The 25,250-nt window shown below is 42.0% G+C and overlaps 1 protein-coding gene across 1 annotated transcript; it reads right to left on the bottom strand.

Annotated features, from left to right (window-relative positions):
* Positions 1-25,250, bottom strand: LOC137261924 (uncharacterized). Its single transcript, XM_067799741.1, has 3 exons — positions 24,893-25,250; positions 1,182-1,310; positions 1-875 (listed from the first exon to the last, which is right to left on the bottom strand). The coding sequence occupies exons 1-3, from the start codon at positions 25,221-25,223 to the stop codon at positions 601-603; spliced, it is 735 nt and encodes a 244-aa protein (XP_067655842.1). The 5' UTR covers positions 25,224-25,250; the 3' UTR covers positions 1-600.

The following is a 25,250-nucleotide window of genomic DNA, read 5'->3' as shown; positions in this document are numbered from 1 at the left end:
TGCAGTATCGTGACGTGTTTTATCGTCGCTGAAATTACATCTTCCTATGCGATTTTCAGGAATGCTTTCTCACTATGTTTTCCCATTATAGACTCACCGTCAATATTAAATTCACGAAGAGTGAGTGAGTTTAGTTTTACGCCGCACTCAGCAATATTCAAGCTATATGGCGGGGGTCTGTAAATAATCGAGTCTGGACCAGACAATCCAGTGATCAACATCATGAGCATCGATCTGCGCAAGTGGGAACCGATGACATGTGTCAACCAAGTCAACCTGACCACTCGGTCCCGTTAGTCGCCTCTTACGACAAGCATAGTCGCTTTTTGTGGCCAGCGTGGGTTGCTGAAGGCCTATTCTACCTCGGAACCTTCACGGAGAGAGGTGTAGTGACAAACGTGAACATTGTAAAGAGGTCTCAGCAAGTGATTTGCAATGGACAACCATGTTCTTTATGTAATACTCTTGTTATCTTTTCTCATGATGTTGACGTGAATACCATAGTAAAAAAAACCGATACATCAAGACACTGACGTTTAAGACCACCGTTGTTGGCGCCCACCATCTTGCTGTTCGTTCTGACTATTGGACAAATTACCGTTAGAATGTACAGTGTCGCACTGCCAGGGACCAATTAATACTCGCACTGGTGCCAAACTCACGGGTCGCCTCAGGGAGCTCCAAAGCGGGTGTGTCACAGAGGTTGCATGTGCCATCACTGTGGTAAAACTCCACATTGATACACACAAAACCTGTCTCTGCCTTGCATGCGGCAACGCACGCCTGCATCGTAGACGTTTTAGTGCCCTTGGTGTTGCAATAGTCTATTCCAGATGTCTCGTAGGTACTAACCTCACTTCCGTATGCATTACAGCCTGAAATATAGAACAACAACAGGGAGGTAATAATTAAGTGGCGACGCCAGTATTCCCGTCGCTTAGACTATCCATATGTTTATAAATTTTTAAAAACTTTGAATCATAAGAGTGTGAGTTATTATTTGCCCTGCATGGCCATAAAGCCAAGAGATTGTACATATGCACAAACCATATCCAGAGCAAATTTGTCCATCAACAAATTCGCACAACGTTTTTATTAGTGACAGCAGCGAAAAGCAAACCTAGTCATTTTGAATCATGGGGTGATGATCTGACTCCTTTTCGGTAGTGACAAATACTCACGAATCAGACAGTCACCAGTCGTGACGTCATAGCTGGTTCCCGTCACGCATCCACAAACGCCGTTCATGCATGCTGAGTTTCCAAAGGCGCAGTTTGATGATGTCACGCACTTCATCCCAAATGACGGACCTTCAAGAAAAGTATGTAACATTTCAACCAGCACGTGTCGAAGGTCACGTGTGCGTGTGCGCTAGTCAGAGCACTGGCAACTCGCGCTAAGTTCAGACGCTTTCTCAGAGTGCTCGTATTTGGATGAAAAGACCTGAGGTGACTTTATATATAGGTGTTTCAAATAATCACGTACTTGAAACGAGCCTATATGACCCTAGGTGTCACAGCAAAGCTTTTCCTAGGAATAACTGTGTGCTAATTCAGAGAAACTATCTCGTTTGAAATCTGATTGATGAAATTTGACGTCATGCTCTCCCCCCAACGTGGGAAGAAAAGCGCCAAATCTGACGAGAAATCGAAGAACAAAGTTGACTCGCAAATATCAATGAAATCTACGCCTTCGGGGGCGTCTACCTAAAAATAAATTTAAGACGATTCATTCAGCCATGTCACTTGACACTGCAGTGATGGCCATTCTGTCGGAAATGAAGAAAATGAACTCTGGGTGAGATTCGTTATGACGAAGTTGAATGTTATGAGGAGGATATTGGTGGTTACAGTCTAGATTCGGGACAATTGTCTGTCAGCGCTTCCAGAACTCAATTAACTGATATGGGACAATGCTTCGGGTCACACACGTGCGGCTGACACGAAAATGCAGAAAATACAAAATGGTGTTATGAAAAGTTTGAAGTCTGCAGTCCGCGCGATGGTATTGCTGTCTGCATGCAGACAAATCAGAGCTTCCTAAACCCCACTTCGAGAAAATGCTTACCTTACTCGGGGACGTGTTGAATATTATGGCATATACCAACTTACAGTTCAGAAACGAGGTAGAGGATTTCGGCGGTCACAGGTCTATGACGCTTTCCCTCATAACGCCTGACAGACAAACACTTTTTCAGAGAACGGACAGAGCCAATTCAAGAAACACTTTAAAATGAGTGAGGGAATAAGTAGACGACCCCAGCGAGCTGGAGGATAGGGCCACTCAGGGAGGTGAATGTACCCCGATAGGCCAGATATTGATAAGAATAACACAAATATGGCCGGTAGGTGGAAACATTTTATCCATTAATGGGCTAAAGGGACTCGTGATAAGACGATATTGCAGTTTGTATTGGGAGTAAAATTTGAATTCATTGATAATGAATTACTAGTGCAGAAATCAGAACCAAAACCAACTTACTTCAGGAAGTAAGAAAGTTTCTCTCTGAACAAGTATAACAATATCTTGATCGAAAAAGTTCACAGTGTAACTTGCTAATTTGTTTCAAATATTTTTCTGAAAGCAGGAGAGGTGGATCTTAAAGAATTGAAGAAACGTACACATTGCCTTCATTTCGAAATGGCATACGTGATATCTGTTGATTTACAGGATGCATAAAACTCTGTGAACATACACAACTCACACAGAAAATAGGAATATGTATCAATTTACCTGTCTGCCAAATGGTCTGGCATCGACCCCCGTATCTTAACAAAGCTGACAAAAGTAATTTATTCTCTTTGAGACAGAAAGGCATAAACTGCCTGGTAATATAGATGGCAGTTTGATTTCTAGCGAAACAAATTACTTTGTAAAGAAAATGGATTCACTGCCATCACATTGTTCACAAAACTGGTTTTGACAGTGAATGTTAACAAATCCCACCTTGCACCCTGTCAAAAGATCAAGTTTCTTGTATTTACCATTGACTCTGTCAGACAGTAATCAAACAGATGCAAGCAGAGAAGGCTGGGGTGCCTGTTGTAATGGCAGATGGACACCATCAGAAAGTGACAATCCCACAAATGTGTTAGAAGTGAAAGCAATTCTATTAGCTGTTATGTCCTTCAAACACACATTTCAGGGAACGTTATTCATATCCAGTGTGATAACACTACAACTGTTAGTTTTGTAAGAGAAATGGGTGGTGTGGTATCACCTGACCAAATTGCAAGGACATTCAAACAATGCATTGATAATCATCTCAAGGCTGCCATATCTCATCTTGCTGGTATTGAAAATGTAAAAGTAGATCACGCGTCTACATGGTTTTCAGTCATAGACATTTCTCTTGAAATCTCCTGGCAAGCGAGAGGAATGTCTCTGCAAGTTCCCGGCGTCATGTTGCACACCTGGCGAGAAAGTACTCGCAAACAGTACAAGACAAACTGGGACAGATTACGTTTTGTTCTAGGAAACAATCTGATTCAGTTTCTCCCCCTACAGAAATGGTGTTAGAATTCCTGTATGAACTGTACTCATAAGGTTTGTGTTATAACAGTCTTGATACAGCCGGAAGTGCTTTGTCGGTGGGAGAACACCCACTGGTGAATAGGTTTATGAAGAGCGTATTCAAAGCTCGCCCCGTTACTCCTAGGTATTCGGACATATGGGGCGCGAATGTTGTATTGGATTACTTGAGAAAGTTGTCGCCTGTGTGTAGTGACTTTGTCAATCAACTACCGCCTAGAGAGGGCAAACATTGCATTTATTAGATAGTGACCACATGGATATCAGAAACAAGTGTCCAAGAGCGATATTTTATTTCCGAGAACATATTGAACAGTCAATGTGTGGGGAAGCATTTCCTAAAGTGGATGTACATGATTATGATGCGGATAGGAGCATTTATCCTATTACGACTCCTAATGAGTACATTGCTAGAACTGGAAAGTTGAGAGGCTCAGAAACAAGGCTGTTGATAAGTGCGATCAAGCCTCATACTCGAGTTTCCCGAAATACTGTCAGTAGATGGATTAGACGTGGTCTAAGTCGAGCTGGTATAGACACATAGAGGTTTAAAGCACACATTTCAAGATCAGCTTCAGTGTCTGCTGCGATGACGTCAAGCGTATCTGTTTCAGACATTCTGCTGAGAGCTGGCTGATAATCAGCAAAAACGTTTGCCAAACATAACAATAAACCTTTGGTTAAGTGCAGTTCACAGAGCTTCTCACAGACTATTCTGTCTTCAAGGATCATTAAGTGATCTGGTCAGTGCAGGCACAGTAGTATGCTAATGATCTGTTTTGATTGATGTTACCACACGTTCTTGACTGGAACATTTGTTCAGGGACAGTGCCTTATGCGGGCTTCAATTGAGGCATTTAGCTTACTCTAATAAATGTCTTTTCATCAGATCTTTTGTTGATCTTGATTTAATAGTTCACTTAAGGCCTGGATACGATATTGCTTTGTAGTCTCATGTAACTTAACTGCAGAAAGGAAAGGTTAAACGAGACTTACCTTGGCAAAGTTGAAGTTTGGCCTGCATTTTTCCAACCAGTGTGGAGTGCCGAAGAAGGGTCAATTACCCGCCCCATGTGCACCCACCCTCTTCATGTCACCCCTAGCACGCCTGATATCGTGGACTTAAGGGTGTTATAGTCTGATTAACTCTTGCGCACTTGCCATCGAGTGTCCTCTCTTCGGCACTCCAGACCGGTTGGCAGAATGCAGGTCATATGTACCCTCTCAGTAGGACAATAAATTTACAATACTTCTGAGCGTACAGCTACCAACAGTCGTTGTTGCTAATCTATCGAGTATAAACCTGGACCTGATGGTATCGTTAACGAACACTTTAAGTATGCAGGTAGATCTCATAAAAATGAAGCTGAGGGGATGACGTAAATCTAACTACGGTCCTTGCAGGTAGCAAAGGCACTGTAAGTCCCCATGGTCCCTAGTATGGTGATCTAGTTTCAGTTGTTGGCGATCTATAGCCTCTTTCTATATTGTGTTGTCCCCTATAGCTAAATATTTTAAATCAATTACTAGTTTTACATGTATATCTGTCATATTCTAGTTATTTTGCTGTCCTTTGTTGACAGGATTGTATAATCTATCTTTCATTATTATTAATCTATATATTGTTTTAGTCACGATATGGCTGAAACATTGCCAATGTGACTTTAAATTTAACTCACTCACTCTTATAAATCACCCAGTGGCATTTAATCATTCCATTGTTCATTATTAATATCTACCCTGTGGTTGTAATGTTGGTACCATTCTCCCCATTCATATGGGTAAAGGCAAAATTACACAAGATCCTTCAAATACCGGGGAATAACCTTAACTGCTATTTTAAGCAAATTAATCGAAAGAGTTATCGGGAAAGAATTGAAAATTGGTGCTGTAACAATGAGTCTTTCCCGAACAAGTACCAGCTGGATTCAGTAAATGTGCTGGCGCTGAAACAGCTGCATTAATACTGTTAAAAAGTATAGCTTACTACAAGGAAAGAAATTCACCAGTGCATTGCGTCGTTGTAGACAACGAAAAAGATTTTGATAGAGTATGACTCGATGGGCTATTTTATAAACTTCATCACATTGGTATAAATGGTAAATTGTGGCGTATCCTACGCATCAAATATATTTCAATGCAATCTGGTGTTAAAATAGGGCGAGTTAGATCTTCTTCCTTCCATGTAAAACAAGGTGTTGGTCAAGGTTTTGTTTTGTCAGCTGGTTATTTTCATTGTATATAAATGACCTGTTATACTCAGTGGAAACATTACAAAACGGTCTTCTATGGGATAATGTCACACAGATGAAACAACTATTGTAAGCGGAGACACAGATTGTCTACACTGTGCGTTAAATATGTGCTTTAAATGGCATCTTATATATAATGCCGACTAAAGTGTATTCTTATTGTTTTGTAATAACCAAAAACATACATGTCTACCATTTTATATAACCATTGCATCTCCCATTGCAACTTTTGTGCGGACTCAAAAATCATAAGAACTTAGAATGTCGGTCAACACAAACCGTTGTCTAACCCCATATCTGCCTGTTGGGTCTGCAACAGACTTACGTTGCCATAGGCACTGTTTGCTTGTGAACTGTGGTATAAACGGACATGAGAGTATGAAATACTTGAAAGAAAACAATCTTTCTTCTGTAAAACATTCCGGGACTCTCTAAATATTCTTCGACAGTTGTAGCACGAGACTGTTTTAACTTACTATCAGTCCAAGCATACATACAAAAACTTAATTCTAACTTTGCCTTTAAGAATGTACTAAACGATTAAGTTAGTCAATTTCTACTTGACTCATGTTATGAAATAGAAGCTCAACGTACAAAATTACCTATCTACCATAATTGCTGCTACTAAGAAATAAATACAACATGACAGATTCTGTAAATGCACACATTGTGTCCGCTAGCTTTCCAAGCAAATCAGCCCGTGAAGGTTCCAGGGTAGAATAGGCTTTCAGCAACCCATGCTTGCCATAAAAGGCGACTATGCTTGTCGTAAGAAGTGACTAAAGGGATCGGGTGGTCAGGCTTGCTGACTTGGTTGACACATGTCATCGGTTCCCAATTGCGCAGATCGATGCTCATGCCGTGGGTCACTGGATTGTCTGGTCCAGAATCGATTATTTACAGACCGACGGCATATCGCTTGGATATTGCTGAGTGTTGCGTAAAACTAAATTCATTCACTCACTCACACACTGCTAGCAGATCACAATGGAATGTCTATTTTGCGAAAACAAGTCATGGTGCTGAAAATATGTCTACATATATCGTCAAAGGAAAATCAGCATAGATACAATTCACTGCGAGATCAGAACGTACACAGGCTATGGCAAATGTTCATCCTACGGCCTGACCTATTTCACTGTATTGCAAACGTGGTGCAAATTAGTACTCTGCGTATTCAGTTAAAAGACTGTGTATGTAACACATTGCCTAAGATATTGTCAAACATGTTCCCTTTTATGTACTACGAACTGACAAACGCCAGAGGGATCTTCGTATCGATTCAATTGTTGACACAGTAGATGTAAATACGTTTTCCAGCCTTTGAACAGTGATGAAGAACTGCCTCTATGTTTCTTCCTCGGAAGACTTCCAGCGGAATATTGTATATCCCTTGATGATAATATATGGATCGAATGTATAACTAATGCATGTACAACTGTCAACTACTGGAAACATTCCTTTGTAAATTGTTTCTAACTATCTGTATTTCCCTGTTTCCGTTTTTTGCGTGTAAATAAATCATACCGCATTGCGTTCCACCCTGAGAAATACATTTTATATCATTAACTACAACTGTCATTCCAAATTCACAACATGCCTGTGGACCCTCCAAAACATGGCTGAATATTTTCATGGTGTCAAAAGCTTCTAGTTGGTGTGAATGTGCATGGGTGAATTTCTTGCCACTGTTCAAAACCTAGCATGTTGCATCGTCTAAGCCCCATAATATACGTACATGTGGTGAGTGTTTGTGTAACACGTTCAGAATAGCATGATGTTACCTAAAACTGCCGTCTTAATCTACAGTCTTTATGGAATAGCTTTTACAAAAGAGAAAATGGTTTTGGCAAGGGTACAGTGATATTTTTGATGTTCAGAGCTTTTGAAGGATACTCACCCTCAAACGAATCGCCTCACATGTTCTCTATTCACAGATTCGAAGACGGAGGTACGAGTCAAACAGTGGTACAGTGATATTTTTGAACGATACTCACCCTCAAACGAATCGCCTCACATGTTATCCATTCAAAGATTCGAAGACGGAGGTACGAGTCAAGCAGTGGTACAGTGATATTTTTGAACGATACTCACCCTCAAACGAATCGCATCACATGTTCTCCATTCAAAGATTCGAAGACGGAGGTACGAGTCAAACAGTGGTACAGTGATATTTTAAACGATACTCACCCTCAAACGAATCGCATCACATGTTCTGCATTCAAAGATTCGAAGACGGAGGTACGAGTCAAACAGTGGTACAGTGATATTTTTGAACGATACTCACCCTCAAACGAATCGCCTCACATGTTATCCATTCAAAGATTCGAAGACGGAGGTACGAGTCAAACAGTGGTACAGTGATATTTTTGAACGATACTCAAGCTCAAACGAATCGCATCACATGTTCTCCATTCAAAGATTCGAAGACGGAGGTACGAGTCAAACAGTGGTACAGTGATATTTTTGAACGATACTCACCCTGACACGAATCGCATCACATGTTCTCTATTCACAGATTCGAAGACGGAGGTACGAGTCAAACAGTGGTACAGTGATATTTTTGAACGATACTCAAGCTCAAACGAATCGCCTCACATGTTCTCTATTCACAGATTCGAAGACGGAGGTACGAGTCAAGCAGTGGTACAGTGATATTTTTGAACGATACTCAAGCTCAAACGAATCGCCTCACATGTTCTCTATTCACAGATTCGAAGACGGAGGTACGAGTCAAGCAGTGGTCCAGTGATATTTTTGAACGAAACTCACCCTCAAACGAATCGCCTCACATGTTCTCTATTCACAGATTTGAAGACGGAGGTACGAGTCAAACAGTGGTACAGTGATATTTTTGAACGATACTCAAGCTCAAACGAATCGCCTCACATGTTCTCTATTCACAGATTTGAAGACGGAGGTACGAGTCAAACAGTGGTACAGTGATAGTTTTGAACGATACTCACCCTCAAACGAATCGCATCACATGTTCTCTATTCACAGATTCGAAGACGGAGGTACGAGTCAAACAGTGGTACAGTGATATTTTTGAACGATACTCAAGCTCAAACGAATCGCCTCACATGTTCTCTATTCACAGATTCGAAGACGGAGGTACGAGTCAAACAGTGGTACAGTGATATTTTTGAACGATACTCACCCTCAAACGAATCGCCTCACATGTTCTCTATTCACAGATTCGAAGACGGAGGTACGAGTCAAACAGTGGTACAGTGATATTTTTGAACGATACTCAAGCTCAAACGAATCGCCTCACATGTTCTCTATTCACAGATTTGAAGACGGAGGTACGAGTCAAACAGTGGTACAGTGATATTTTTGAACGATACTCACCCTCAAACGAATCGCATCACATGTTCTCCATTCACAGATTCGAAGACGGAGGTACGAGTCAAACAGTGGTACAGTGATATTTTTGAACGATACTCAAGCTCAAACGAATCGCCTCACATGTTATCCATTCAAAGATTCGAAGACGGAGGTACGAGTCATACAGTGGTACAGTGATATTTTTGAACGATACTCAAGCTCAAACGAATCGCATCACATGTTCTCCATTCAAAGATTCGAAGACGGAGGTACGAGTCAAACAGTGGTACAGTGATATTTTTGAACGATACTCACCCTGACACGAATCGCATCACATGTTCTCTATTCACAGATTCGAAGACGGAGGTACGAGTCAAACAGTGGTACAGTGATATTTTTGAACGATACTCAAGCTCAAACGAATCGCCTCACATGTTCTCTATTCACAGATTCGAAGACGGAGGTACGAGTCAAGCAGTGGTACAGTGATATTTTTGAACGATACTCAAGCTCAAACGAATCGCCTCACATGTTCTCTATTCACAGATTCGAAGACGGAGGTACGAGTCAAACAGTGGTCCAGTGATATTTTTGAACGAAACTCACCCTCAAACGAATCGCCTCACATGTTCTCTATTCACAGATTTGAAGACGGAGGTACGAGTCAAACAGTGGTACAGTGATATTTTTGAACGATACTCAAGCTCAAACGAATCGCCTCACATGTTCTCTATTCACAGATTTGAAGACGGAGGTACGAGTCAAACAGTGGTACAGTGATAGTTTTGAACGATACTCACCCTCAAACGAATCGCATCACATGTTCTCTATTCACAGATTCGAAGACGGAGGTACGAGTCAAACAGTGGTACAGTGATATTTTTGAACGATGCTCAAGCTCAAACGAATCGCCTCACATGTTCTCTATTCACAGATTCGAAGACGGAGGTACGAGTCAAACAGTGGTACAGTGATATTTTTGAACGATACTCACCCTCAAACGAATCGCCTCACATGTTCTCTATTCACAGATTCGAAGACGGAGGTACGAGTCAAACAGTGGTACAGTGATATTTTTGAACGATACTCAAGCTCAAACGAATCGCCTCACATGTTCTCTATTCACAGATTTGAAGACGGAGGTACGAGTCAAACAGTGGTACAGTGATAGTTTTGAACGATACTCACCCTCAAACGAATCGCATCACATGTTCTCCATTCACAGATTCGAAGACGGAGGTACGAGTCAAACAGTGGTACAGTGATATTTTTGAACGATACTCAAGCTCAAACGAATCGCCTCACATGTTATCCATTCAAAGATTCGAAGACGGAGGTACGAGTCAAACAGTGGTACAGTGATATTTTTGAACGATACTCAAGCTCAAACGAATCGCCTCACATGTTCTCTATTCACAGATTCGAAGACGGAGGTACGAGTCAAGCAGTGGTACAGTGATAGTTTTGAACGATACTCACCCTCAAACGAATCTCCTCACATGTTCTCTATTCACAGATTCGAAGACGGAGGTACGAGTCAAGCAGTGGTACAGTGATATTTTTGAACGATACTCACCCTCAAACGAATCGCCTCACATGTTCTCTATTCACAGATTTGAAGACGGAGGTACGAGTCAAGCAGTGGTACAGTGATAGTTTTGAACGATACTCACCCTGACACGAATCGCATCACATGTTCTCTATTCACAGATTCGAAGACGGAGGTACGAGTCAAACAGTGGTACAGTGATATTTTTGAACGATACTCACCCTCAAACGAATCGCCTCACATGTTATCCATTCAAAGATTCGAAGACGGAGGTACGAGTCAAACAGTGGTACAGTGATATTTTTGAACGATACTCAAGCTCAAACGAATCGCATCACATGTTCTCCATTCAAAGATTCGAAGACGGAGGTACGAGTCAAACAGTGGTACAGTGATATTTTTGAACGATACTCACCCTGACACGAATCGCATCACATGTTCTCTATTCACAGATTCGAAGACGGAGGTACGAGTCAAACAGTGGTACAGTGATATTTTTGAACGATACTCAAGCTCAAACGAATCGCCTCACATGTTCTCTATTCACAGATTCGAAGACGGAGGTACGAGTCAAGCAGTGGTACAGTGATATTTTTGAACGATACTCAAGCTCAAACGAATCGCCTCACATGTTCTCTATTCACAGATTCGAAGACGGAGGTACGAGTCAAGCAGTGGTCCAGTGATATTTTTGAACGAAACTCACCCTCAAACGAATCGCCTCACATGTTCTCTATTCACAGATTTGAAGACGGAGGTACGAGTCAAACAGTGGTACAGTGATATTTTTGAACGATACTCAAGCTCAAACGAATCGATTCACATGTTCTCTATTCACAGATTTGAAGACGGAGGTACGAGTCAAACAGTGGTACAGTGATAGTTTTGAACGATACTCACCCTCAAACGAATCGCATCACATGTTCTCTATTCACAGATTCGAAGACGGAGGTACGAGTCAAACAGTGGTACAGTGATATTTTTGAACGATACTCACCCTCAAACGAATCGCCTCACATGTTCTCTATTCACAGATTCGAAGACGGAGGTACGAGTCAAACAGTGGTACAGTGATATTTTTGAACGATACTCAAGCTCAAACGAATCGCCTCACATGTTCTCTATTCACAGATTTGAAGACGGAGGTACGAGTCAAACAGTGGTACAGTGATATTTTTGAACGATACTCACCCTCAAACGAATCGCATCACATGTTCTCCATTCACAGATTCGAAGACGGAGGTACGAGTCAAACAGTGGTACAGTGATATTTTTGAACGATACTCAAGCTCAAACGAATCGCCTCACATGTTATCCATTCAAAGATTCGAAGACGGAGGTACGAGTCATACAGTGGTACAGTGATATTTTTGAACGATACTCAAGCTCAAACGAATCGCATCACATGTTCTCCATTCAAAGATTCGAAGACGGAGGTACGAGTCAAACAGTGGTACAGTGATATTTTTGAACGATACTCACCCTGACACGAATCGCATCACATGTTCTCTATTCACAGATTCGAAGACGGAGGTACGAGTCAAACAGTGGTCCAGTGATATTTTTGAACGAAACTCACCCTCAAACGAATCGCCTCACATGTTCTCTATTCACAGATTTGAAGACGGAGGTACGAGTCAAACAGTGGTACAGTGATATTTTTGAACGATACTCAAGCTCAAACGAATCGCCTCACATGTTCTCTATTCACAGATTTGAAGACGGAGGTACGAGTCAAACAGTGGTACAGTGATAGTTTTGAACGATACTCACCCTGACACGAATCGCATCACATGTTCTCTATTCACAGATTCGAAGACGGAGGTACGAGTCAAACAGTGGTACAGTGATATTTTTGAACGATACTCAAGCTCAAACGAATCGCCTCACATGTTCTCTATTCACAGATTCGAAGACGGAGGTACGAGTCAAACAGTGGTACAGTGATATTTTTGAACGATACTCACCCTCAAACGAATCGCCTCACATGTTCTCTATTCACAGATTCGAAGACGGAGGTACGAGTCAAACAGTGGTACAGTGATATTTTTGAACGATACTCAAGCTCAAACGAATCGCCTCACATGTTCTCTATTCACAGATTTGAAGACGGAGGTACGAGTCAAACAGTGGTACAGTGATAGTTTTGAACGATACTCACCCTCAAACGAATCGCATCACATGTTCTCCATTCACAGATTCGAAGACGGAGGTACGAGTCAAACAGTGGTACAGTGATATTTTTGAACGATACTCAAGCTCAAACGAATCGCCTCACATGTTATCCATTCAAAGATTCGAAGACGGAGGTACGAGTCAAACAGTGGTACAGTGATATTTTTGAACGATACTCAAGCTCAAACGAATCGCCTCACATGTTCTCTATTCACAGATTCGAAGACGGAGGTACGAGTCAAGCAGTGGTACAGTGATAGTTTTGAACGATACTCACCCTCAAACGAATCTCCTCACATGTTCTCTATTCACAGATTCGAAGACGGAGGTACGAGTCAAGCAGTGGTACAGTGATATTTTTGAACGATACTCACCCTCAAACGAATCGCCTCACATGTTCTCTATTCACAGATTTGAAGACGGAGGTACGAGTCAAGCAGTGGTACAGTGATAGTTTTGAACGATACTCACCCTGACACGAATCGCATCACATGTTCTCTATTCACAGATTCGAAGACGGAGGTACGAGTCAAACAGTGGTACAGTGATATTTTTGAACGATACTCACCCTCAAACGAATCGCCTCACATGTTATCCATTCAAAGATTCGAAGACGGAGGTACGAGTCAAACAGTGGTACAGTGATATTTTTGAACGATACTCAAGCTCAAACGAATCGCATCACATGTTCTCCATTCAAAGATTCGAAGACGGAGGTACGAGTCAAACAGTGGTACAGTGATATTTTTGAACGATACTCACCCTGACACGAATCGCATCACATGTTCTCTATTCACAGATTCGAAGACGGAGGTACGAGTCAAACAGTGGTACAGTGATATTTTTGAACGATACTCAAGCTCAAACGAATCGCCTCACATGTTCTCTATTCACAGATTCGAAGACGGAGGTACGAGTCAAGCAGTGGTACAGTGATATTTTTGAACGATACTCAAGCTCAAACGAATCGCCTCACATGTTCTCTATTCACAGATTCGAAGACGGAGGTACGAGTCAAGCAGTGGTCCAGTGATATTTTTGAACGAAACTCACCCTCAAACGAATCGCCTCACATGTTCTCTATTCACAGATTTGAAGACGGAGGTACGAGTCAAACAGTGGTACAGTGATATTTTTGAACGATACTCAAGCTCAAACGAATCGCCTCACATGTTCTCTATTCACAGATTTGAAGACGGAGGTACGAGTCAAACAGTGGTACAGTGATAGTTTTGAACGATACTCACCCTCAAACGAATCGCATCACATGTTCTCTATTCACAGATTCGAAGACGGAGGTACGAGTCAAACAGTGGTACAGTGATATTTTTGAACGATACTCAAGCTCAAACGAATCGCCTCACATGTTCTCTATTCACAGATTCGAAGACGGAGGTACGAGTCAAACAGTGGTACAGTGATATTTTTGAACGATACTCACCCTCAAACGAATCGCCTCACATGTTCTCTATTCACAGATTCGAAGACGGAGGTACGAGTCAAACAGTGGTACAGTGATATTTTTGAACGATACTCAAGCTCAAACGAATCGCCTCACATGTTCTCTATTCACAGATTTGAAGACGGAGGTACGAGTCAAACAGTGGTACAGTGATATTTTTGAACGATACTCACCCTCAAACGAATCGCATCACATGTTCTCCATTCACAGATTCGAAGACGGAGGTACGAGTCAAACAGTGGTACAGTGATATTTTTGAACGATACTCAAGCTCAAACGAATCGCCTCACATGTTATCCATTCAAAGATTCGAAGACGGAGGTACGAGTCATACAGTGGTACAGTGATATTTTTGAACGATACTCAAGCTCAAACGAATCGCATCACATGTTCTCCATTCAAAGATTCGAAGACGGAGGTACGAGTCAAACAGTGGTACAGTGATATTTTTGAACGATACTCACCCTGACACGAATCGCATCACATGTTCTCTATTCACAGATTCGAAGACGGAGGTACGAGTCAAACAGTGGTACAGTGATATTTTTGAACGATACTCAAGCTCAAACGAATCGCCTCACATGTTCTCTATTCACAGATTCGAAGACGGAGGTACGAGTCAAGCAGTGGTACAGTGATATTTTTGAACGATACTCAAGCTCAAACGAATCGCCTCACATGTTCTCTATTCACAGATTCGAAGACGGAGGTACGAGTCAAACAGTGGTCCAGTGATATTTTTGAACGAAATTCACCCTCAAACGAATCGCCTCACATGTTCTCTATTCACAGATTTGAAGACGGAGGTACGAGTCAAACAGTGGTACAGTGATATTTTTGAACGATACTCAAGCTCAAACGAATCGCCTCACATGTTCTCTATTCACAGATTTGAAGACGGAGGTACGAGTCAAACAGTGGTACAGTGATAGTTTTGAACGATACTCACCCTCAAACGAATCGCATCACATGTTCTCTATTCACAGATTCGAAGACGGAGGTACGAGTCAAACAGTGGTACAGTGATATTTTTGAACGATACTCAAGCTCAAACGAATCGCCTCACATGTTCTCTATTCACAGATTCGAAGACGGAGGTACGAGTCAAACAGTGGTACAGTGATATTTTTGAACGATACTCACCCTCAAACGAATCGCCTCACATGTTCTCTATTCACAGATTCGAAGACGGAGGTACGAGTCAAACAGTGGTACAGTGATATTTTTGAACGATACTCAAGCTCAAACGAATCGCCTCACATGTTCTCTATTCACAGATTTGAAGACGGAGGTACGAGTCAAACAGTGGTACAGTGATAGTTTTGAACGATACTCACCCTCAAACGAATCGCATCACATGTTCTCCATTCACAGATTCGAAGACGGAGGTACGAGTCAAACAGTGGTACAGTGATATTTTTGAACGATACTCAAGCTCAAACGAATCGCCTCACATGTTATCCATTCAAAGATTCGAAGACGGAGGTACGAGTCAAACAGTGGTACAGTGATATTTTTGAACGATACTCAAGCTCAAACGAATCGCCTCACATGTTCTCTATTCACAGATTCGAAGACGGAGGTACGAGTCAAGCAGTGGTACAGTGATAGTTTTGAACGATACTCACCCTCAAACGAATCTCCTCACATGTTCTCTATTCACAGATTCGAAGACGGAGGTACGAGTCAAGCAGTGGTACAGTGATATTTTTGAACGATACTCACCCTCAAACGAATCGCCTCACATGTTCTCTATTCACAGATTTGAAGACGGAGGTACGAGTCAAGCAGTGGTACAGTGATAGTTTTGAACGATACTCACCCTGACACGAATCGCATCACATGTTCTCTATTCACAGATTCGAAGACGGAGGTACGAGTCAAACAGTGGTACAGTGATATTTTTGAACGATACTCACCCTCAAACGAATCGCCTCACATGTTATCCATTCAAAGATTCGAAGACGGAGGTACGAGTCAAACAGTGGTACAGTGATATTTTTGAACGATACTCAAGCTCAAACGAATCGCATCACATGTTCTCCATTCAAAGATTCGAAGACGGAGGTACGAGTCAAACAGTGGTACAGTGATATTTTTGAACGATACTCACCCTGACACGAATCGCATCACATGTTCTCTATTCACAGATTCGAAGACGGAGGTACGAGTCAAACAGTGGTACAGTGATATTTTTGAACGATACTCACCCTCAAACGAATCGCCTCACATGTTCTCTATTCACAGATTCGAAGACGGAGGTACGAGTCAAGCAGTGGTACAGTGATATTTTTGAACGATACTCAAGCTCAAACGAATCGCCTCACATGTTCTCTATTCACAGATTCGAAGACGGAGGTACGAGTCAAGCAGTGGTCCAGTGATATTTTTGAACGAAACTCACCCTCAAACGAATCGCCTCACATGTTCTCTATTCACAGATTTGAAGACGGAGGTACGAGTCAAACAGTGGTACAGTGATATTTTTGAACGATACTCAAGCTCAAACGAATCGCCTCACATGTTCTCTATTCACAGATTCGAAGACGGAGGTACGAGTCAAACAGTGGTACAGTGATAGTTTTGAACGATACTCACCCTCAAACGAATCGCATCACATGTTCTCTATTCACAGATTCGAAGACGGAGGTACGAGTCAAACAGTGGTACAGTGATATTTTTGAACGATACTCAAGCTCAAACGAATCGCCTCACATGTTCTCTATTCACAGATTCGAAGACGGAGGTACGAGTCAAACAGTGGTACAGTGATATTTTTGAACGATACTCACCCTCAAACGAATCGCCTCACATGTTCTCTATTCACAGATTCGAAGACGGAGGTACGAGTCAAACAGTGGTACAGTGATATTTTTGAACGATACTCAAGCTCAAACGAATCGCCTCACATGTTCTCTATTCACAGATTTGAAGACGGAGGTACGAGTCAAACAGTGGTACAGTGATATTTTTGAACGATACTCACCCTCAAACGAATCGCCTCACATGTTCTCCATTCACAGATTCGAAGACGGAGGTACGAGTCAAACAGTGGTACAGTGATATTTTTGAACGATACTCAAGCTCAAACGAATCGCCTCACATGTTATCCATTCAAAGATTCGAAGACGGAGGTACGAGTCATACAGTGGTACAGTGATATTTTTGAACGATACTCAAGCTCAAACGAATCGCATCACATGTTCTCCATTCAAAGATTCGAAGACGGAGGTACGAGTCAAACAGTGGTACAGTGATATTTTTGAACGATACTCACCCTGACACGAATCGCATCACATGTTCTCTATTCACAGATTCGAAGACGGAGGTACGAGTCAAACAGTGGTACAGTGATATTTTTGAACGATACTCAAGCTCAAACGAATCGCCTCACATGTTCTCTATTCACAGATTCGAAGACGGAGGTACGAGTCAAGCAGTGGTACAGTGATATTTTTGAACGATACTCAAGCTCAAACGAATCGCCTCACATGTTCTCTATTCACAGATTCGAAGACGGAGGTACGAGTCAAACAGTGGTCCAGTGATATTTTTGAACGAAACTCACCCTCAAACGAATCGCCTCACATGTTCTCTATTCACAGATTTGAAGACGGAGGTACGAGTCAAACAGTGGTACAGTGATATTTTTGAACGATACTCAAGCTCAAACGAATCGCCTCACATGTTCTCTATTCACAGATTTGAAGACGGAGGTACGAGTCAAACAGTGGTACAGTGATAGTTTTGAACGATACTCAACCTCAAACGAATCGCATCACATGTTCTCTATTCACAGATTCGAAGACGGAGGTACGAGTCAAACAGTGGTACAGTGATATTTTTGAACGATACTCAAGCTCAAACGAATCGCCTCACATGTTCTCTATTCACAGATTCGAAGACGGAGGTACGAGTCAAACAGTGGTACAGTGATATTTTTGAACGATACTCACCCTCAAACGAATCGCCTCACATGTTCTCTATTCACAGATTCGAAGACGGAGGTACGAGTCAAACAGTGGTACAGTGATATTTTTGAACGATACTCAAGCTCAAACGAATCGCCTCACATGTTCTCTATTCACAGATTTGAAGACGGAGGTACGAGTCAAACAGTGGTACAGTGATAGTTTTGAACGATACTCACCCTCAAACGAATCGCATCACATGTTCTCCATTCACAGATTCGAAGACGGAGGTACGAGTCAAACAGTGGTACAGTGATATTTTTGAACGATACTCAAGCTCAAACGAATCGCCTCACATGTTATCCATTCAAAGATTCGAAGACGGAGGTACGAGTCAAACAGTGGTACAGTGATATTTTTGAACGATACTCAAGCTCAAACGAATCGCCTCACATGTTCTCTATTCACAGATTCGAAGACGGAGGTACGAGTCAAGCAGTGGTACAGTGATAGTTTTGAACGATACTCACCCTCAAACGAATCTCCTCACATGTTCTCTATTCACAGATTCGAAGACGGAGGTACGAGTCAAGCAGTGGTACAGTGATATTTTTGAACGATACTCACCCTCAAACGAATCGCCTCACATGTTCTCTATTCACAGATTTGAAGACGGAGGTACGAGTCAAGCAGTGGTACAGTGATAGTTTTGAACGATACTCACCCTGACACGAATCGCATCACATGTTCTCTATTCACAGATTCGAAGACGGAGGTACGAGTCAAACAGTGGTACAGTGATATTTTTGAACGATACTCAAGCTCAAACGAATCGCATCACATGTTCTCTATTCACAGATTCGAAGACGGAGGTACGAGTCAAGCAGTGGTACAGTGATATTTTTGAACGATACTCAAGCTCAAACGAATCGCCTCACATGTTCTCTATTCACAGATTCGAAGACGGAGGTACGAGTCAAACAGTGGTCCAGTGATATTTTTGAACGAAACTCACCCTCAAACGAATCGCCTCACATGTTCTCTATTCACAGATTTGAAGACGGAGGTACGAGTCAAACAGTGGTACAGTGATTTTTTTGAACGATACTCACCCTCAAACGAATCGCATCACATGTTCTCTATTCAAAGATTCGAAGACGGAGGTACGAGTCAAACAGTGGTACAGTGATATTTTTGAACGATACTCAAGCTCAAACGAATCGCCTCACATGTTATCCATTCAAAGATTCGAAGACGGAGGTACGAGTCAAACAGTGGTACAGTGATATTTTTGAACGATACTCAAGCTCAAACGAATCGCCTCACATGTTCTCTATTCACAGATTCGAAGACGGAGGTACGAGTCAAGCAGTGGTACAGTGATAGTTTTGAACGATACTCACCCTCAAACGAATCTCCTCACATGTTCTCTATTCACAGATTCGAAGACGGAGGTACGAGTCAAGCAGTGGTACAGTGATATTTTTGAACGATACTCACCCTCAAACGAATCGCCTCACATGTTCTCTATTCACAGATTTGAAGACGGAGGTACGAGTCAAGCTGTGGTACAGTGATATTTTTGAACGATACTCACCCTCAAGCGAATCTCCTCACATGTTCTCCATTCACAGATTCGAAGACGGAGGTACGAGTCAAGCAGTGGTACAGTGATATTTTTGAACGATACTCACCCTCAAACGAATCGCCTCACATGTTCTCTATTCACAGATTCGAAGACGGAGGTACGAGTCAAGCAGTGGTACAGTGATTTTTTTGAACGATACTCACCCTCAAACGAATCTCCTCACATGTTCTCTATTCACAGATTTGAAGACGGAGGTACGAGTCAAACAGTGGTACAGTGATAGTTTTGAACGATACTCAAACGAATCGCCTCACATGTTCTCTATTCACAGATTTGAAGACGGAGGTACGAGTCAAACAGTGGTACAGTGATATTTTTGAACGATACTCACCCTCAAACGAATCGCCTCACATGTTCTCTATTCACAGATTCGAAGACGGAGGTACGAGTCAAACAGTTGCATCACATTACCGATCGGAATGCCATTGATATCAGAAATAGACGACCACATATATTATTTCAGAAATCTTTTAATAATAAATTTTGATAACGTGACGGTTTTGCTTCCTTCTTTGGTTATCTGGACTATAAGTCTGCATTCTCATCAAAAATCAACATATACTACCGACAGAAAATAAGGGAACCAAGAAATTGAATGTAGATGACTTTGACTGTGACAGGGTCCGTTATCGTGGCGTATCTCCCAAACGCAACATCCAATGACAATGGAATTTCGCATAATGCATGCCCAGCACGTGCTACACGTGCATACAGAAGTTAACTCCTGTAAATGTACTGGAGAAGTCGCAATCACTAATGCAATAGAGATTGACACTTACTGACAGAATTGCCTCCGAGGTAGTATCTCGGTGAAGCAACAAAATGGAGAATTGTGGGGATGATAGAGGGGGGGGGGGGGGGGGGGGGGGAGGAGACATCATTATGTGAAGTTGCCGGGCAGATGGGTAAATCAAAGAGTGTAATTTCACGCCTGTGGGATAAGTACCGTCAAACGGGTGGGGTTGCAACGAGACCTGGGCGTGGTAGACCAAAATCAACGACACCACGACAGGATCGTCTCATTACGTTAATTGCTCTACGCGATAGGTTTAAATCGGCCCCTGCCATCAATAGAGAATTCCGCACACTCACTGGAAGACGCATTTCAACCTCAACCGTTAAAAACCGACTCTATCAAGCTCGTCTGAAAGCAAGACGGCCTTTTAAGGGTGTCACCCTTTCAGCTCACCATAAGCGCCAAAGATTGGCATGGGCTAGGCAGCATCAGGGACGGGCTATGCGCCACTGGCTTTACACCATGTTCTCTGATGAGTCATGGTTTTGCCTACGATTCACAGATGGCAGAAAACGTTGTTGGCGTCGGAGCGGAGAGCGATATGCCAGAGCAGCAATTCTTGACCATGATCGATATGGAGGTGGTAGTGTCATGGTTTGGGGTGGGATTACACATGACAGACGATCAGATTTGGTCATCATTAACGGAGCCATGACTGGTCAGCGATACGTTGACCAAATATTGCGTCCTGTTGTGGCTCCATTGGCTAGAGTTATCGGCCGAAATTTTGTATTCCAAGATGATAATGCCAGACCACATCGGGCCCGAATTGTCTCCGCTTATCTCCGACAAGAAGGTATCCAGACATAGGACTGGCCCGCTAAGTCCCCAGACCTGTCCCCAAATGAACATCTCTGGGACGTTCTTGGTCGAAGGGTGTACGCCAGGGACCCAGGACCCGCCAACCTGGCCCAGCTTGGTGCAGCTCTCCAAGAGATATGGCGGGCAACCATCCGGAAATTGATTAACAGCATGCCATCAAGGTGCCGTGAATGTGTTGCCCAACATGGTGGACACAGCAGATACTGAACTTGACGCCTAAAATTGATTTAGTGGATATTTAAAGCAGTTTCAAATATGCTATTATTTCATTAGTTCCCTTATTTCTTGTCGGTAGTATATTTAAGCTGTAGTGGCATTACTTGAATAATGTGATAAAAGATTAACTTCCATATTTGTAAACAGTGGGATTAGACCCTTCAAACAGTGTGTGATATCCCTAGCGATGATGATTTACGAGCTGATATTGTCCTTGATAAACACAGGCTTCATCTATGACTTCAGAGTCTCCGGGAACATTGAGTATATGGTTCTGACTGACTGGTGTTGAAAGAGTTAAGCAAATAGACACGAGTGTATCCAATATGGGTAATACAACAGTGTCGCAAATTGACCTAAAATCTATCGATAACCCAAGTAGGCGGCTTTTCATTGCATGTGATTTATTTATCCGAACGAAGTTTGAGTCCATATAAGGTAAATGAAATTAAGCACATTTACAGAAAACTTTCATAATAGAACTAGAGGTGTCATCGTAATATTTATGATGTTGAAAAACGTGACACATAGACTGAAAGTTCTAAACAGCACTGGCAAACACCAGGTGTACAAATCAACCCCACAAAATGAAAATGACAGGCATGAAACACGCATTCATTCTTGTGGACCCTCCACGTGTCCATGACACATATGTAACCCCAGCTTCGCATTCCATTCCTCTGCTAGAGCTATGCGGAGTCCTGGGAGATCCACTGGTGCTGGGTGATATGTGTACACCCCAGTTTATCCCAGGCATGCTCAACTGGGTTGAAGCATAAGGAATCCCATGATAATCCTGGCACTATTAACCCTAGCGTTGTTGTCTTGCAGTAAAGGGGATCAATCTTGAAAGTCACACATAGCTTGCAGGAATGGTAGCTCCCTGGGAGCTAGAATTTCGTCCCGATAAGACTCAGCGGTAAGATTACCGTAGTAGTTAACCTTGCCCAAATCATGACCGATTCCAAGTCAAATCAGTTACGCATGGCCACAGTTGTACGTGTGGTTCACTTTCCACTGCGACGATAATTCCTCTGCCGACCATCGTGGAAGGACATAATCAATCTGCTTTCATCTGTGAAGAACTCACAAGATCATTAATGTCGATTTAAACATCGGAATACCGCTGATATCGGCAAGCTATGTGTGATGTCTACATTATCTCAAACGCTCCTGCTTATGACGTGAAGTTAGTGGTAAGAGAGCTGCTGGCCGCCTACCGGCAGCCCTTAAACATTAACGAACGGTGCTGCTGGATAAATTGTTAGCATTGACGTGTTCTTTCTGAATATTTACGGAGTTAAGGAATCTGTTACGAAACGGCATGTTAATTACGTGTCTTTCATCTGGTTTGACCCTGGAGAGACTCCTTTCTGCAAGTGTTGCAAGTGTCCAAAACCGTCTCATTCAAACAATTTACAGAACAGTAACCGACAGTGAAAAAACATCAATGCATATGTAATGCCCTCCACTTTTTTAAACAGATACCTAACAGTCTTCACATTGAAATACGTATCCCTTAATATGGAAAAAATCACCTCAGTAATAAGTATATACAGTAAGAACCCTCAAAACCGGCATCTCTCCAATCCGGCATGCTCTCACTATCAGAACTAGAATTTATTATCCGCAGTAGCTAGACTAAGTCAGTTTATGATCACTTGCTTGGCGATCTACAGCCTGTTCTTATCTTGTATTGTCCAAATAGTGATGCTAGTTTTAACCTTCCACTTTAGTTTTAATGCTAATTGTGATATATTCTGTCTGTTTTACTGTTCTTTGTCGACAGGTGTTTTCTGATACATTTATATTCTATTTCAGTGTAAAATGTTCTCGTCACGATATGGCAGAAATATTGCCGATGTGACATTAAATAGTAACGCACTCACTCACTATTATCATTTGCCCGCCACCTAATCCGGCATCAGCCTACTCCGTACTTCTGCACAATAAAGATCGCCCATCCGTTTGTACAGTACTTAACGTTCACAAAAGAGTCATTTGGCTTTCCTGTTGATTGGCTGAAAATGTATTAACGCCACAGTGGATTACAGTTAAGCACAGTGGTTAAGCATAAGTAGGTAAATTAGTGAGCAGTAAATTAAATGAATTGGCCTCACCCATTTTGTCAGTTGCTAGCCGTGTTAACGTTGCTTTAAAGATTAGCGGAACGTTTATTAACAACACAGTGGATTCCGGAACACATGAGAATATCATTCTCAGGCTGAATAGAGGGGAAAGTTCTCTAAACTGGCACGCTCGCCTTACCGGCATATTTTGTAGGTCCAACGCATGCCGGTTTACTGGGATTCGACTGTACAAACACTCTGCACAGACTGAGGTGGAGTAGCTTCATTTATCTAAAGGGCAACCAGTTTAGCGAGTGTCAGAGGAACTACCTTGAGAGGAAGGAGGAGACAAAATGTGTTTTGTTATTTTGCCAGTCTGTAGTTATGACATTGTCAAGGAAACATGTTTTCTTTGACAGTTCCCTAACGTATGACGTATTTTCTGTTTCTAAATTCACGCATTCTTTGAAATTTGCCAGGTTTTGGGTAACGTTTCTGGGAGATCACAAACTCTTTTCTATGAGATAATATTAGAATAATATTACCTGGCAAAGAGATTATCAGGTAAGTATTGTTGGTAAATATCCCGCATTGGTTATGAACATGCTGTATTTAGATTCGCAAGGGTCGAAAGTTTACGAACCCCAATTTCTCACTGGAAAATGTTAGACTATATATAGTTCTCATAGTTGAACAGCCTTAGAAATACCTTTATTGATATGTAGTTTGTGACTCAATCTGCATACTTAAAAAATAATTTTAAGAATGTTACCAAGTGAGCTAAATTTTCTAATTTCATCAAATAAAGTTTTACAGAAATAAATCAAAAAATGAAATTTTCGTCCGCCATGTCTCTTGCTGGTTCGGGTTAATATGTGAAATGCATAAGACACACGAATATTCCTGATATGTCTCGGCTAGATTGGGACATAATGCCAAACATTCTTTATAACGAGTTTTATAAAGCTGACACACCGGAAAAATGAAAGGATCAGCGATATATAGGATCGCACGACTGGGTCACAAAAATAACAATTTCTAAAGGAATATCAATGACGCTTCTGGAAAACCATGGCCAGATTTCTACAAATACTCAATGATTGTAACATGTTGTTTTCATGCTTTACTTACGTCCACAGAACGGATATAGTCTTGATCCGTTGTCTTCTGACACGGGATTCAGTGTCTTCGTAGGGTGGGAGTAGCCACAGCCGTAGGTAGAACATATCATCGTCCTGGTGTTGTACCTGTAGGACCTACACCTGTGATCCTCTGAACACCTTTTGGTGCATAAACCGGCCATCTCCACATGAAGGAACGTAGCGAGTTGGAAGTCTGTAACGGCCTTACCGTCGAATTCAGAGAGACGAAAATCATTGCACTGAATGCATGAACAACCAACACCTAAGGCTTGGAGAAGTAAACACGTAATAAAAGCAACGTATTGTACTTTTGAACACATATCAGTATTTCTATATTCTTGCACAAC

Source organism: Haliotis asinina, chromosome 14, assembly GCF_037392515.1.
Source record: "Haliotis asinina isolate JCU_RB_2024 chromosome 14, JCU_Hal_asi_v2, whole genome shotgun sequence".
In the NCBI taxonomy this organism is placed as follows: domain Eukaryota; kingdom Metazoa; phylum Mollusca; class Gastropoda; order Lepetellida; family Haliotidae; genus Haliotis; species Haliotis asinina.
The sequence above is the reverse complement of the archived record's forward strand: the minus strand, read 5'-3'. Positions and strand labels throughout refer to the sequence as shown.